We start from the raw sequence: 13,412 nt of genomic DNA, 5'->3' as shown, positions 1-13,412 counted from the left end.
GTATCAACCCCAAGATTTAACAGAGTATAGGACCGAAATACGTCAGTTTCAAATAGCACCGAAGCAGTCTGCTGACGAGACGAATCCGAATACGAACTTGAAGACAGTCTGAGGCACGAACTTGCAAGAATGAAGATACGGAGGCTAGCTCCAGTTGGATTATTGAAACACTATAGTTGACAAATGAAAAATGAATACCATTCCTTCCTTCCTTCCTTCCTTCCTTCCTTCATCCTCAGGACAAACGCCATCTATATAGATGCAACCATGGCAGGGTATACAAGAAATGAGAATGATGCAAATGAATTCCCCGCTATACCCGGGCATCAGAGCCAACAAAAGAAACAAGCCCCCAGAGTCATAGACCAAAAAAAAAATAGAAAAGAAGCGGTCATCTGAGGACCGTGTTTAAGAAAGAAAACATAATACACACCCTCCCTTTATACAGCATGCTGTCCATTTGCCTTCAACCGATCCATCTCGTACTCGTTCTGGAGACTGCGCTCGCGGCCACGACCACGCCCAAAGCTCGATTCTTGTTGGCCATCACCACCGGTCTGTTGCGACGAAGACCCGGCCTGGCTGCTACCCTCGAGTCCAGTGAAAGTGATCGGACGTAGTTCTCGGTGCTGACATGCCCACATGCCGACAAATATCATCATCCCGGCACTGGCAAATTGTAGACCCCACCACAGGACGTTGGAAGGGAGTGAGTGAGTATAGAGGATGGTGGCGACGAGGTGGAGGAAGTGGATTGTAAGGGCGAAGTCCGGTACCAACTTGGACCGCGACACGAATAGAAGAAGAAATATCACGCTAAAAAGGAAATTATGATTAGCCAGGCGTCTCAAGGGTATATGAGTAGAGTACTCTAGCTCGAGCTCCATATGCAAGATAGATTCAACCCACCTGATGAAACAGTTCAACATCCAAACCAAGCCAAGCATCCAGCCCACCGTCGTATCTCCGCGCAAATAATCCCAGCCAAAGACCAGGTTCAACGAGAATGGCGTACCGTAAACGACCGTTGTGAAGAGGATGAGTACCGTTGCGCCGACATAATAGGCAACCTGAAGCAGTAGGATCTTGCGGATAATCTTCAGTGGCGGCAGTTCGGTTCGTGACCCAGCTGGGAGGCGCCGGCGCCCGGCCATCAACTAGAAGACCAGAAGACCTTGCCTCGGCGAGGTCTAGCGAGAAGGGTGGGAGTTTGGGGTGGATGAGCGCTGCGTCAAGTCAGGCGAATGGAGCCGGGTATGAACATGCGATCGCAGGGCAGGCCGAGTGTCGTGAAACAGTAAGTAGGATGCAAATAGTGGTTGCGTTGGGTTGTATAGGCAATGTGGTGTCCTGGGATAAGAATAGAGCGTTGCAGTCGTGAGTGTAGTGGGAAAAGGAAGGCCAGCGTTGAGGCCGTGACGATCAACAGTCTTGGCTTGGCGTTGCCGAGCCCGCGGGAGCCACGACCTGCACCGCTCTGCGTGACACGGCTCCGATCACCTTCACCTTCACCTTCACGTCCTCGCCACACAGCACTTGTCCCTGATATCCACCTTACTCAATTACCTCCTCGACCCCCGAAAACAACACACATATCCCTCAAAATGGGCTGGCTCCCCTGGTCTTCCGGTGGTGAACCCAACAAAGCTTCCGATGGTGGCCGCATTGCGCCGGATCGAACGAGTCGCAAGCGCTGCTGGGAGGGACGGGATCTATTCTTCGCCTGCCTGGATCGGAACGATATTCTCGACGGTATTAAGGATGACAAGGAGGCACGACGGAAGTGTGCGAAGGAGGTTGAAGAGTTCGAGGCAGCTTGCTCAGCGACCTGGGTACGTACAACAGTATTTACATTATCAAAACTGTCAAGCTTTTATCCACATGGTATTGCTTGAGATTGGATGATTGGGACGATTGCTGATCAGAGTTGGCCTTACAGGTGAAATATTTCAAGGAAAAGCGCGTGATGGAATATAACCGGGACCAGACAATTGCGCGTATCAAGAAGGAGGATGCTGCGACAGTGCAGGAGCTCAAGTCGCAGGGTCGGAGTACCTCGAATTAAGGGAATGCTTTATTTTTTGTTTGATGGCGGACGGCCCTTGTACATTATGTACCATATCCACTCATGTTTTCTGACGACAACACTTTTCACTGTCATTCTAAAATCAATCTCAAGAATGTAAAACTATGTCATTTCATAAAGAAAGGTATGCCCGAAGACAGATCAAATGAAAATTAGGTAAATAAGATAGAAACACAGATCGTTATGTAGCTAGGCGGACAATGATGACTCTCACAGGCTTTCAGAGTATTGGGATGATTTGATGGCCTGGGAGTCGAGCGAAAGGAAGCAAGGAAGCAAAAATGAAAAAAGCTGATTTCCAGAGAAAGCGTCACATTATATCCATGTTGCGGATGAGAGATAGATGGATGCAGAGGTGAACGAGAATATCTCGAAGATACATGACCGCAAATGGAAAGATACACACAACTCCAATCCGCACCTTGATCACCCTAATATCTAGTAGTATTTGCTGCCCCTAGGAGCACCATTAAGTAATTTAAATAAACGCCAGTCATTGCAGCCACCGGCTGATGCCAGTATGAAAACGAAATTCAAGAGAACCACCGCAGCATGAAGCTGAAAATGAAAACGCCAAACTGCACAAAAATAGCACAAGGGAAAGGATGTGAGTTGTGCCTCGAAAGCAAGCAACAGAAAGAGGAAAGTCGTTAATTCATTGCTTTCGATGAAGCAATTGGTTCATGAGATTTTGCACATTCGCAGCAACAGGTGTCTGGCCCTGTGGCGGCTGGCCCCCGAGGCCTTTAGCAAGAAGAGCAAGAAGGTTTGGATCAGAGACGACAGGGACAGTGGGAGGGTGTATGGCAAAAGGTGGATGGAGAAGAGGTTGTTGCGGGGGTTGAGGGGCCGGGGGAGGTCGGCTCGCATTGGTCAACAGACTGGCCAAGTCGGCAGGCGGCGGGGGGGTTAGGAGAAGAGAATGGCGACTGCGCTGCCGATCCAGGCTGTGACTGTGGCCCCGGCCGCTGGAGAGCGGACAAGAGAGACTGAAGGCTGGGTCCATCCAGGGAACTGATCAAGTTCGCAATATTGGGTGGGTTAGAGAGCGTTGGCAAGCCCGGCTGGGGCATAGGCTGAGGCATGGGCATGGGCATGGGCATGGACTGCATCTGGGGAACGCCGAAAGCCGGATTAGGAGCAAAGGAAGCCGGAACAGGCCCTCGCTGCATCGCCTGGGCCTGGTGAAACATGACATCGGCGGCGATATTAGGGTCAACTTCAGGATAGTCACTGAAGCGGACGTTGGCCGGTCCGGCACTTCGGTCAAATATCTGGAGGGGAATTTTGCGGGAGAATTGGTTTGGCCGCGACAGTCGAACAACTGCTAGAACACCTTCGATGTATTGACGGTGAACCGCAGCGCCGAGGGGAATCCGAGGACCAAGCACAAGCACATCTACACGCAAACCGCGATTGCGAAAGGCATTTTCCACGTGAAGAATAAAGTTACGGTCCACTTCTTCCAAAACAAGGACCTGGACCTCTGGCACATCTCGTGGAGACCGTCTCGGAACTGGGAGATCGGCTTCTCCTTCGTAGACGCCACGGGGCCGGGGGCTTGGGCTGCGATACCGACGATCCCGGGCGTACGGGGATCGTGGAGAGCGCGGGGACCGGGATCTTCTACGGCGATCGAGCCTTTCAGGTGTCCGATCTCGTGATCGGTATCCATCTCGGCGAAGAGGTCGAGGAGAAGGTGATCGCGGGGGTCGATAGTCATCACGCCTGCGGTGTGAGGGCTCGTCCCGGAAATCGCTGAAGGGGGGTCGAGCCGTTTCGTGAGGACGATCGAAACGATCACCAGTGGCTCGAGCGTTGTTCCGGACAGGGGCAGCTCGGCTGAACTCTGGCGTTCGGGAGCGACGGGGCGGTGGTGCACGAACCGGCTCTGCAGGGCCAGGTCGGGTCGATCTCTGTGGCTTTGAAATCTCAAGATCTACGGATCACAAAGATAATATATCAGTAAATGGCCATAGAGTACACCTGTGTCTTCAAATACTCACGAATCTTCCTCCCACGGACCAAGGCGCCTTGTTCTACCTGCAATGCTGCGTGGCAAGCGTCGGACTCGAGAAATTGGATAAAGCCGTAAGCCTGTTTGATCGAAATTTGGGCCAATTTGCCGTATTTGTGGAATAGGTGGAACATGTCTCTTTTCGTAACCCGCTCGGTGGGAAGGTTCCCTGTATAAAAGCAAAACAAAGTCAGCTGGATGCTCTGGAGTGACATGCCATACTGTATAGGAAGTATACTGACCCACAAACAGCCTCGAACCCATTGGAAACCGATCCCAGAGACCCTCGGTCACATATATTCTCTCATCATGCAAGAACTCATCATATTTCTTTTGGACTTCCGGCCCCCAAGGCGAATCATCATCCGCTCCTTTGCCGGGTCGCACCGCTGGTTTATCGGTACGACTTTTCTTGGGGGTTTGCGAGGGTCCTTCTTGAGACGTCTGTGAATCCGCGGTCGAAGAAGGGGTGGTTTGTTGGGCTTGTTGGAAGCTGGCGATGGGGGGGAGGGGGAGAGCGCCGACACCGGAACCAGTGCCCGGGGGGACCTCCGGTGGGCATAGAGGGGAAGTTTTGAAGGGCATCGTTACTGGATTCTGTCGCGTAGGCGGGATTTTGGGCAGGGGGAAGTTGGTGATAAGCAGGATCACCATGGGGAGGGTAGTTGGGCTGGGTGGAGGGGTCTTGGAGGGGAGGGCGGGCCGGGAGGTTCACGGACTGAGCGTCCAGTGAGGATGATAACCCGGGTTGGAGAGGCTCGTCCGTAGATGCCTTGGGAAGTGACGAGCCTTCCTCCACTAGAGAGGGCATAGCCCCTGTAGGAGCGGTCGCCGTAGCAGATGGATGAGAGAGATTGTCCAGCAGAGTTTGAAAATTGACCCCAACTGCAGCCGAGCCTGAACCCGATTCTGTTCCTGTTCCTGTTGCCGATCCTCCTGCCGCTGCATCTTCCTTTAGATCCTCCTCTAGGTGACCTGGCAAAGCGGATGAATTTACCGGGTTGCCGGCATTGTCTATATTGCCCGTTGTGGCGAAGCCCTCGTGGACCGGGACTGCCGGAGGCGCATAGGAGGGATTGGAGTCCGCTAGAGGGTGGCCGGGGTTTGTGTTGCCAGCCTGACTGATGCCCGCTGGGGTAGAAGAGTAGAAACCGGGAGCAGAAACACTGATATCATTCAAGTTCATCATCGCAGAATCCTTAGGCTGCGCACCATGCAAACTACCTGGGTGTCGGGCCAATTCCGAAGCTACCCCCGCCTCCATAGGAAGATTGGGCCATCCATCTTGTGAGTGATAATTTTGAAAGGGATGCCGAGGGAAATCAGGGCGGTCGTATGTGGAAGTATCGTTGAAGACGGGGTCCATTTGATTCTCGAGGACTGGGATATTGGCTGGCTCCGGGATATGTAGCGGTCGGGGACTTTCCGGAGTCAGGGTCTTTCCGCGGAAGTGAAGAGCTTCATCTGGGGGACTGGGCGTCATGTAGACAGAATGGAGGAGGAGGTTTCATCTACAAAAGGGGAAAGGGGGCGAAGGGAGATGAAAAGGGAAAAAATGGAAATGGAGAGAGAGAGGATGACGGAGTGGAGGGCGGCGCAAAGACACCGAATTTTGCAATCGCAAGCTAAGGTGGGGCGATGAGAAAAAGACCGGGCCCGTTTGTAAGGGCGGTAAGGCTCCCAGATAGGGTAGACGGGGCCGAGCAGACCAGTGGGTGAGGGGAATAGTATAGAAATATGGGACAAAGGAAGGGGAGGGGCAGGACGGTACCTTGGAATAAGAGTATCAGAAGAACAAAACCAAAGAGACAGGGTTGCAGGATTCGGATGCAGCATGCAGACACCTGTACGAGCACATCATGCCGACGATCGAGTAGTACGTACTCTACTGAGTAGTACATGGTTTACAGTAGGTACTATGTACGGACAAGTATACTGTAGTTAACTAGAGCATACATATACATACATATGTACGAGTATGGAACGTATTGTACAGTTACAGTATAAAAACCGAGTTCCCGCCAATGAGGGCGCTAACCGCGGCCGATAGTTAGTGCTTATTTTGGGGTTGCGAGTACAACATGTAATATTACTTAGTTTTAAGTCCTGATTTAACTATGTAGGTATACCAACTAGTAGGTGTACAAACTGGAATATCTGTAACACTAGCACTAACTACTCCGTACTGTATTAAGTATGGCCCAGACCCCCCCCCTAACCTCCTCCATCTCCTTCACGGCAACTTTAGAGCTGTTTTAATTAGTCACACCAACCCCATTCTCAAAGGTTCTAGTGCCGCAAAGCTCCACCTTTTTCCCTTTCACCCCTTCACCCATCTCCATATGTATTTTCGTCCCAAGTTTCGCCCTGACAGAAATGACGCCGCTTTGGAAAATTCTTCCAGTCAGGTGGTCGTCTTTGAGAAAGTTTGCCTCGCGTTCAAATGGGTCGGCTGACTTGGACCTCGAACTAGCCAGGTCGTGGCTGAAAGACCTGCATCCGAATACTATCCCCCGCCATATCGCCCAGCTGTCTTTCAGCCGTTCTAGCGGTCCCGGAGGACAAAATGTGAACAAGTCGGTGCAACCCCGAGATCCCCTCCTCCTCCTCCTTCCTCTGCTAGTTACCTGTTCCTTGTTACCCGTGCTCCGTGCTCCGTCCTCCGTACGCTGTATGTACTAGTTGGCATTTGCTGATCGTGGGGTTCCTCCAGGGTCAATTCAAAGGCCACGCTGAAAATCCCATTGGTGGCCTTGCTTCCATTGGTGCCAAGTTTGTTACACCCCCAGCTACGCGGTTCCCGCTATGCGACCGACCGGTCCCAGGCCCTGGTGATACAATCCGACGAATCCCGACAGCAATCGAGTAACGTGGAGGCGTGCTTTGACAAGCTCCACCAGCTGCTCCTGAGCTCGGCAAAACAGGTCATCCCCGGAGAGACCTCCCAGGAACAATCGGTCCGGGTACACAAGCTGCAGCGTGCACAAAATGAGGCGCGGCTCAAATCAAAGAAATATCTCAGCAACAAAAAGAGCAATCGACGGGGGAGTAAATACGATAATTAATGGAGAGAGAGAGAGAGAGAAAAGATCAAAGAGACAAAAGCTAACATGGTAATTGGAATTATCTGCCCTGGAATTTTATTATTCGCAGCCCACCCAACAACGCCTTGAATGTGCAGAATCATAATAGTACCTCCAAATGAGGTCTAGTGTACTCAAGGTACTCAATGTTTACTCCTGGGCTGCAACACGTTCCGCATTGCGCATGGTCGCCACAATAACCTTCTTCAGTGAGGGATCCAAGTCCTCCGTTTCGACAATGGACTGCAGCCAATTCACGACCTCGCCCGCCAACGCGCTGCCCAGGTGTGTCTCTTTCAAACGGGTAAGAGAGCCACCAAAGGCCCGTGGAAATTCGGCCGATGTGACGGAAAGACCCGCAGTTGGGAACTTGATGTAACAAATCTGGGTACGAGGGCTTGTAGGCTGGTGCGCCCGCATCGTCTCCACCACGTGGTCAAGGATCTTGCGCAGACACGGCGCATCGTGAAACTCGGAGACCATCTCATAAAAGTCGAACCCGAATCGATCATCGTTGTTGAAATGCTTCATCGCAGCGTCGAAGATGGCGAGTGGGATGGCACCAGTTAATGCCGGTGTGGAATTGAGGTTTTCCAAGGCCTCCTCGACGGCCTTGTCATCGCCCCCACTGGGGTTAATGTCCTCGCCCGTGATCGACGGCAACGCGATCATGTCGGCGTCAGTGTCGAGTTCTTTATCTTCAATAGGTTTAGGCCGTTGGCTAGCCTCGTCGAGTCCCAATATCCGTTGACGTGCCACCAGCTTGGCGACATAGATCAATTCCAATTTGGCGTATTGAATCCACAACACCTTAGCGCTCTTGCAAAACCGTAAGCCTCGCTGCATATAACTCCGAGCCTGTAACATATCCGCATGGTCGTCAAGAGAATATTTGGCGGCATACACCCAGAGCTCGGCGCTGGTTGGGTGCAATCGAAGGGCGTCCGTGAAGATCATAGAAAGCTTCTTGTGCGCCTTCTGCTTCCGTGTATAATCAATGTATTGAATCCAGAGGTTGAGGTCGCCATGGAACTTGCGGGTGGCCCGGTCGAGGATGAAGAAAATTCGCCGTTGACCACTGTGCCCAGCGGTGCGAATACCGAGTCGTTTTGTTCGTTTTCTGGTGAGTGAGTCGAGGTTCATCTCATATTGGACATATCGCACAAAGTCGACGGGCTGCGCGCCACGCGCATTGAGTTTGTGCTCGAAATCCGACCGTTTCTTGACGATCGAGGCAATTTCATCCTGGTGGTCTCACGGTTAGCAAACTCGTCTTCCACCCACGGGCTTCCCGAGAGTAAAGAACTTACCTTGTTGAAAATCTTCTTGCGCTCATAATCTTTTAGCTCGGGCACTGACTGCTCGAGGAAAAAGCGAGCTTTATCTGTGGCGGCCGACATGGTTGAGGCTGCTGTCACTGGAGAAAAAAAAAGTGGTCGGCATCCCGCAACAAAGCGCCGCCGACCATCTGCCGCTATTCCACATCGGGGCTAGCTCCACCGCCGAGCACAAGGACACTTGGACAGCACCGACGGATCCGAATGTTTTTCCCTCTTCCTCAGGGGCCTTCCTACATCCTCCTTTCGTTTTGCGTTTCCTTTTTTCTTTCTTTTCTCGACACTCACTTATTTCTTCTCTTCATTCAATTTGTTCCTATATACCGGCTGCAGAACTCTCCCTCCTTCTGCGCCGCCATGGCACCCAGATTCAAGGACGGGGATGCCGTGGTCTCCGTACGTGCCTTCATCACGCGATAAGAACCTCGGTTCATGACTGACCCAATTCAATGCAGTTCAACGGCAAATGGGTCGCATGGACTCACACCATCTTTGCATATGCCGCCTTTTTCAGCGCGCTGATTGTCGGTGTCGCATTGCATTACCATAAGATCGTCCAAAATGAACACTACGGTTACCCCGACGAATGGTTCCCCTCCGTCTCCGCAACCATTGGTGATCGATACCCCGAACGATCCTTCTTCCAAGTCTTTATTGCCATCACCTCCGGTCCTCGTTTCGTTCTCGTTTTCTTGTGGTATGTGCTGACCGCACGTCCTAATTCGACCCTGCCCAAGATTGTTGCTGGCGTGGGCATCTTCCGAACTCTGACTTGTGGTGGATGGACCTACGTTACCTCCACCGATGATCACGATTGGCATGACATTTTTATGATCTCCTATCTTGTCGCCACCCTGCCATGGACCCTGGGCTGCCTCGCCTTGAGCCCTAACAATCGCCGAGCCGTCAAGTACCGCAAGATCATGGCCAGCCTTTTCTTTGGAACCCTGGTGCCATTGATCTATTACTTCATCCAGCACAAGGTGCACAAGGTTCCTGGTGGTAAGTTACTATCCAGGGTATCTATTCAAGTGAATTGATGTTTTATACTAACTTAAAATACCATTACCCAGCCTACACACGCTATGCTTTCTTCGAGTGGTCCTTGATCCTGTTTGATGTTGGATTCGATGCAATCACCGCGCTGGACTTTGAGGGCTTCGAGCTTGTGGTCCGTGACGTGAAGGGAATGAGCAGAGGGTATGTACCCTGGCTTCCGAAATGAAACCCCCAACAACAAATGTATATTGTCAAAAGTTACGTTGGTTACGAAGAAAACAATTTGTGTCTAAAATTCTTTCCTTCTAGGCAGTTGAAGACGACTGCGGATTCTGTTCTCGAAAAAGAGTGCGTGCAACCATAATCTATTTCCGCCCAGTATGGAAATTGACATCGTAGTTTAGGAAAGGCAAGCCTGTCGGCAATACCTTCGGTGAAGGTTTCTTCTGGGCCGAGATTCTTGACGCTGCTTGTGATGTTTACAACGGGGTAATGGCACTCTATTCTGTGTACTATTAACTGTTTCGTTGCTAACTTTTGGCCATAGTTCGTCTTCTGGACCATCGTGACTGGATTGCCTGTTCTTGTGTGGTACTTCCCCCTATGGCACATGGGCATCTCAGGATACGAGGTTGCAATCGCGGCTGTTATCTCCCCCGTGTTCCTCGCCATCCCGTCTCTGCGATATGCTGCTATCAAGAACCTGCGGGGACTCCACCTGCTTTCGCTGGTTTCCCTGCTGGCGTACAAGTTCCAGGACCCCGCCAACCGCCTCTTCGTGACTGCATTTGCCCTTGCAGCCACATGCGCTGCATGGACTGCTACGTTCTTCGCTGAGCGTGGCAACACCCCCCGCCTTGAGACCCGTATCATGGCATGGGGTATCGGTCTCATCATGTCTGTCGTCGCTAAATTCGCTTGCTCTACTAACAACCCACTCTGGCCTATTATGCACACTGAGAATGGTGGCTGGAACAAGATTGGTCTTGCTATCGCGATTGTTTCCGTGCTGAGATCCTACCGGCCGAACTTCACCAGCGGCGGCGACTATATGCCTGCCGGCGGCAAGAAGGGCTCGTCGCTTCTGGCCGGTGTTGGATTTGCCGGTCTCATGTTCGCCATTGTTTCTCTATTGACCGACTCCAGCACCATGATCTCCTGGGTTTGGGAGGGATACCCCGTTCGTGGACCAATTGCGGTTCCCCACGGTGCGGTCACCATTTTCGCCATGGGTGCTGGTCTGATTTTCGGTGTGTTCTATCCTCGCGTGGCAGGCAGCTGGACGGCGTATGGCCTTGGATCGGTTGGTGCCGCCCTTCTCACCTATTACCACCACTGGACCGGCTACTATGGCGCCCTCATTTTTGCATTCTACATCATGGCCGCCGCTCCATTCATCATCACCTCTTGCGTCCGCCATTCCCCAGGGAGTACATTCGGCCTCGGGTTCTTTCTCTATGTCTTCCTGCTCCTTTTCCATGTCTGGGTTGTTGCATACGCCTTCGTTCCCGGTGGCCCCCTTGTTCGTGAGCGTACCGATTGGCTCATGATTACCACTATGCTCTTCATTGGAGCTGGCGTGTTCTCTGCTGCCACCACCAACTCATCCCGCACCCGCAAGCACAAGCCTGTTAGCCCCAACAGTAAGAGACAGCGATCCTACTATATCTACGTCCTTGCTGCGCTGCAGCTGCTTGCTGTGTCTATTGCGTACCTGCGTTTCCCGACTAACGACTACACACCTCACCACAAGGAGGACAAGGTTGTGACCGCTGGTATCTGGACAGTTCACTTTGGACTGGACAATAACATGTGGGCTGCAGAGCGACGCATGCGTGATGTCCTCGGGGAGCTTGAGCTGGACGTTATTGGATTCCTTGAATCTGATAACCAGCGCATTATCATGGGTAACAAGGATGTCACCCAATATATTGCCGAAGATCTAGGCTACTACGCCGACTTCGGCCCGGGCCCTAACAAGCACACCTGGGGCTCTGCTCTTCTTTCCAAGTTCCCCATTGTGAATTCCACTCACCATCTTCTTCCATCGCCCGTCGGTGAGCTAGCTCCTGCCATTCACGCCACCCTCGACATGTATGGTGAGATGATCGACGTGGTTGTTTTCCATTCCGGCCAGGAGGAAGATCCGGAGGACCGTCGTCTTCAGAGTGAATATCTGTCGAACTTGATGGGCTCCTCCCCTCGTCCTCTTATTCTGTTGAGTTACCTAGTCACCAAGCCACTCGAGGGTAACTACAACAACTATGTTAGTGAGGTGAGCCACATGAAGGATATCGACCCCACCGATTGGGACCGATGGTGCGAGTACATTCTCTTCAAGGGCTTGAAGCGAACTGGCTACGCCAGAGTTAGTCGCGACACTATCACCGACACAGAAATCCAGGTAAGACTCACAAAAACTCCTGCTCATCGCCTTTTTCAGTTACTGACAGTAATATAGGTCGGCAAATTTGTCATCGGTGAGCCTGAGCCGGAGAACGAGATGCGTATCCCGGAGGAGATGGTACCTGCTGGCCGCCGTTTTCCTGCTCTTTTCCGTGGTGATGGTGTCCGTGGACACCGCTATCATGTCTTCGATGAGCCCCGGTACTGGCAATAAATTGTTTCGGTACTCAGGAGAAATGTTCTATCTGTCACTTGGAGCATTAGACCTTACGATTCTGTTATATGGAGAAATAATTTCGAATAGGGAGGGCGGACATTCCAGCACATTTGTGGCTGAACGCCATTAGCAAATTAATCATTTTCCCTCCAATTAAGGTACATTTGATGATCCGTATTCGTTCCGTGAGGCCCAAATTCCTCGGTCTTTTGTTCAGTCAATGGCTATCCAAGACAACGAATTGTATGCCATATGGACCAAGGACGAGGGCTCTAGGAGAGGAATGCTAGGGTTGACTACTCCTTCTCCCCCTCCATCTGTGAGTAGTGTGTCGAGAATTTTGAACAATTACCTAGTAGCAGCTCCCATTCCTCTTTCGTACCTGTCAAGGCGTTTTCGAATCATTCAATTCTGTCGGTACGAAGTGAGAGGGTCCAAGCACGGGCTCTTTCGACATCTCAAAATGTTAACGATGATCTCAATCCCGGCATTGGCATTTGATGGAATGTGGGAGGGCACGGTGATCCAGATGTGCGGGTACGATTGATTAAACACGCTTCCCTAACGGCCTTTCTTAAACTTTTCGGGATGAAGAGTTTCCATTCATCTAAAATAACGATATCTCGACTATTCGAGTCTGATTGGGATGGTTTGGTGTCAGCTTTGTTCTTGCACGGTTTTTTCTGTCTCGGACTATCCAGCCCGAATCCCAATCTCCATCTTAGTTCGAGTCGGTGAACATCTCCGACCTAACAGCTCCGATGCAAAGAATTGATGAACACCACACGGTTATCGGTTGCCGAGTTCCACTCGGTAGTTGAGATCGATTTTACCCTAAAACTTTTGGCACAGGGCAGTGACAATACGTAGAGTCGCATGGCCGCATTCCAGAAGGGGTGAGCTAAATTGCCAAATTAGATCGATGTGGTCTTTTTGTCTCCCAGGCCCGCTGGGACCCTGGAACTCACTTCCACCAATACCTTACCCTATGGTTGTTGGGCTGGCGCAGCTGTATACAAAGAATCCCCCGGAGAATGTGCCCTGCCTTTCTTTGACCAGGAGCGTGGCCGGCTGCCAAATTCCGAACTCTAAATTCGTCTCAAAGTAGCTTTTCTGGCTCCTCGGTCAGCATCTTTGTGCCACCAGACACAATTTAATATTCTCTTTGCTTCGTGCTTTGTCAAAGTAGCTCCACTTTCTGCCCAGCCCTAAGGAGGTTTACCCCTTCACAATTTTTTGGGGGTCCAGGGAAACGTGTCGATCCCCC

The 13,412-nt window shown here is 51.6% G+C and overlaps 6 protein-coding genes across 6 annotated transcripts; 3 read left to right on the top strand and 3 right to left on the bottom strand.

Moving 5' to 3' along the window:
• Positions 1-440: 440 nt before the first annotated feature.
• On the bottom strand, positions 441-1,154 carry N7481_004600 (protein SYS1; the record flags this gene model as incomplete). The annotated part of the gene is made up of 2 exons (XM_057263819.1): positions 441-816; positions 910-1,154. 2 exons carry the CDS (start codon positions 1,152-1,154, stop codon positions 441-443), a joined length of 621 nt encoding a protein of 206 aa, XP_057125480.1.
• A 450-nt stretch (positions 1,155-1,604) lies between these two features.
• On the top strand, positions 1,605-2,065 carry N7481_004599 (cytochrome c oxidase subunit 6B family protein; the record flags this gene model as incomplete). Its single annotated transcript, XM_057263818.1, has 2 exons — positions 1,605-1,832; positions 1,940-2,065. 2 exons carry the CDS (start codon positions 1,605-1,607, stop codon positions 2,063-2,065), a joined length of 354 nt encoding a protein of 117 aa, XP_057125479.1.
• Positions 2,066-2,741: 676 nt separating this feature from the next.
• Positions 2,742-5,586, bottom strand: N7481_004598 (putative RNA-binding protein (Nab3); the record flags this gene model as incomplete). Its single annotated transcript, XM_057263817.1, has 5 exons — positions 2,742-2,967; positions 3,017-4,025; positions 4,093-4,272; positions 4,346-4,693; positions 4,755-5,586. 5 exons carry the CDS (start codon positions 5,584-5,586, stop codon positions 2,742-2,744), a joined length of 2,595 nt encoding a protein of 864 aa, XP_057125478.1.
• An 893-nt stretch (positions 5,587-6,479) lies between these two features.
• N7481_004597 (peptidyl-tRNA hydrolase domain protein) lies at positions 6,480-7,168 on the top strand (the record flags this gene model as incomplete). The annotated part of the gene is made up of 2 exons (XM_057263816.1): positions 6,480-6,778; positions 6,817-7,168. The coding sequence occupies 2 exons, from the start codon at positions 6,480-6,482 to the stop codon at positions 7,166-7,168; spliced, it is 651 nt and encodes a 216-aa protein (XP_057125477.1).
• A 168-nt stretch (positions 7,169-7,336) lies between these two features.
• Positions 7,337-8,586, bottom strand: N7481_004596 (snoRNA-binding rRNA-processing protein UTP6; the record flags this gene model as incomplete). Its single annotated transcript, XM_057263815.1, has 2 exons — positions 7,337-8,431; positions 8,497-8,586. 2 exons carry the CDS (start codon positions 8,584-8,586, stop codon positions 7,337-7,339), a joined length of 1,185 nt encoding a protein of 394 aa, XP_057125476.1.
• Positions 8,587-8,880: 294 nt separating this feature from the next.
• N7481_004595 (uncharacterized protein) lies at positions 8,881-12,142 on the top strand (the record flags this gene model as incomplete). Its single annotated transcript, XM_057263814.1, has 7 exons — positions 8,881-8,919; positions 8,979-9,525; positions 9,597-9,723; positions 9,832-9,870; positions 9,927-10,011; positions 10,070-11,926; positions 11,984-12,142. The coding sequence occupies 7 exons, from the start codon at positions 8,881-8,883 to the stop codon at positions 12,140-12,142; spliced, it is 2,853 nt and encodes a 950-aa protein (XP_057125475.1).
• Between the last annotated feature and the right edge of the window lie 1,270 nt (positions 12,143-13,412).

This window comes from Penicillium waksmanii, assembly GCF_028829765.1.
Source record: "Penicillium waksmanii strain IBT 27052 chromosome Unknown utg000004l:1.0-5674109.0:1.0-5678898.0, whole genome shotgun sequence".
In the NCBI taxonomy this organism is placed as follows: Eukaryota; Fungi; Ascomycota; class Eurotiomycetes; order Eurotiales; family Aspergillaceae; genus Penicillium; species Penicillium waksmanii.
This window is presented reverse-complemented; position numbering and strand designations above follow the sequence as displayed.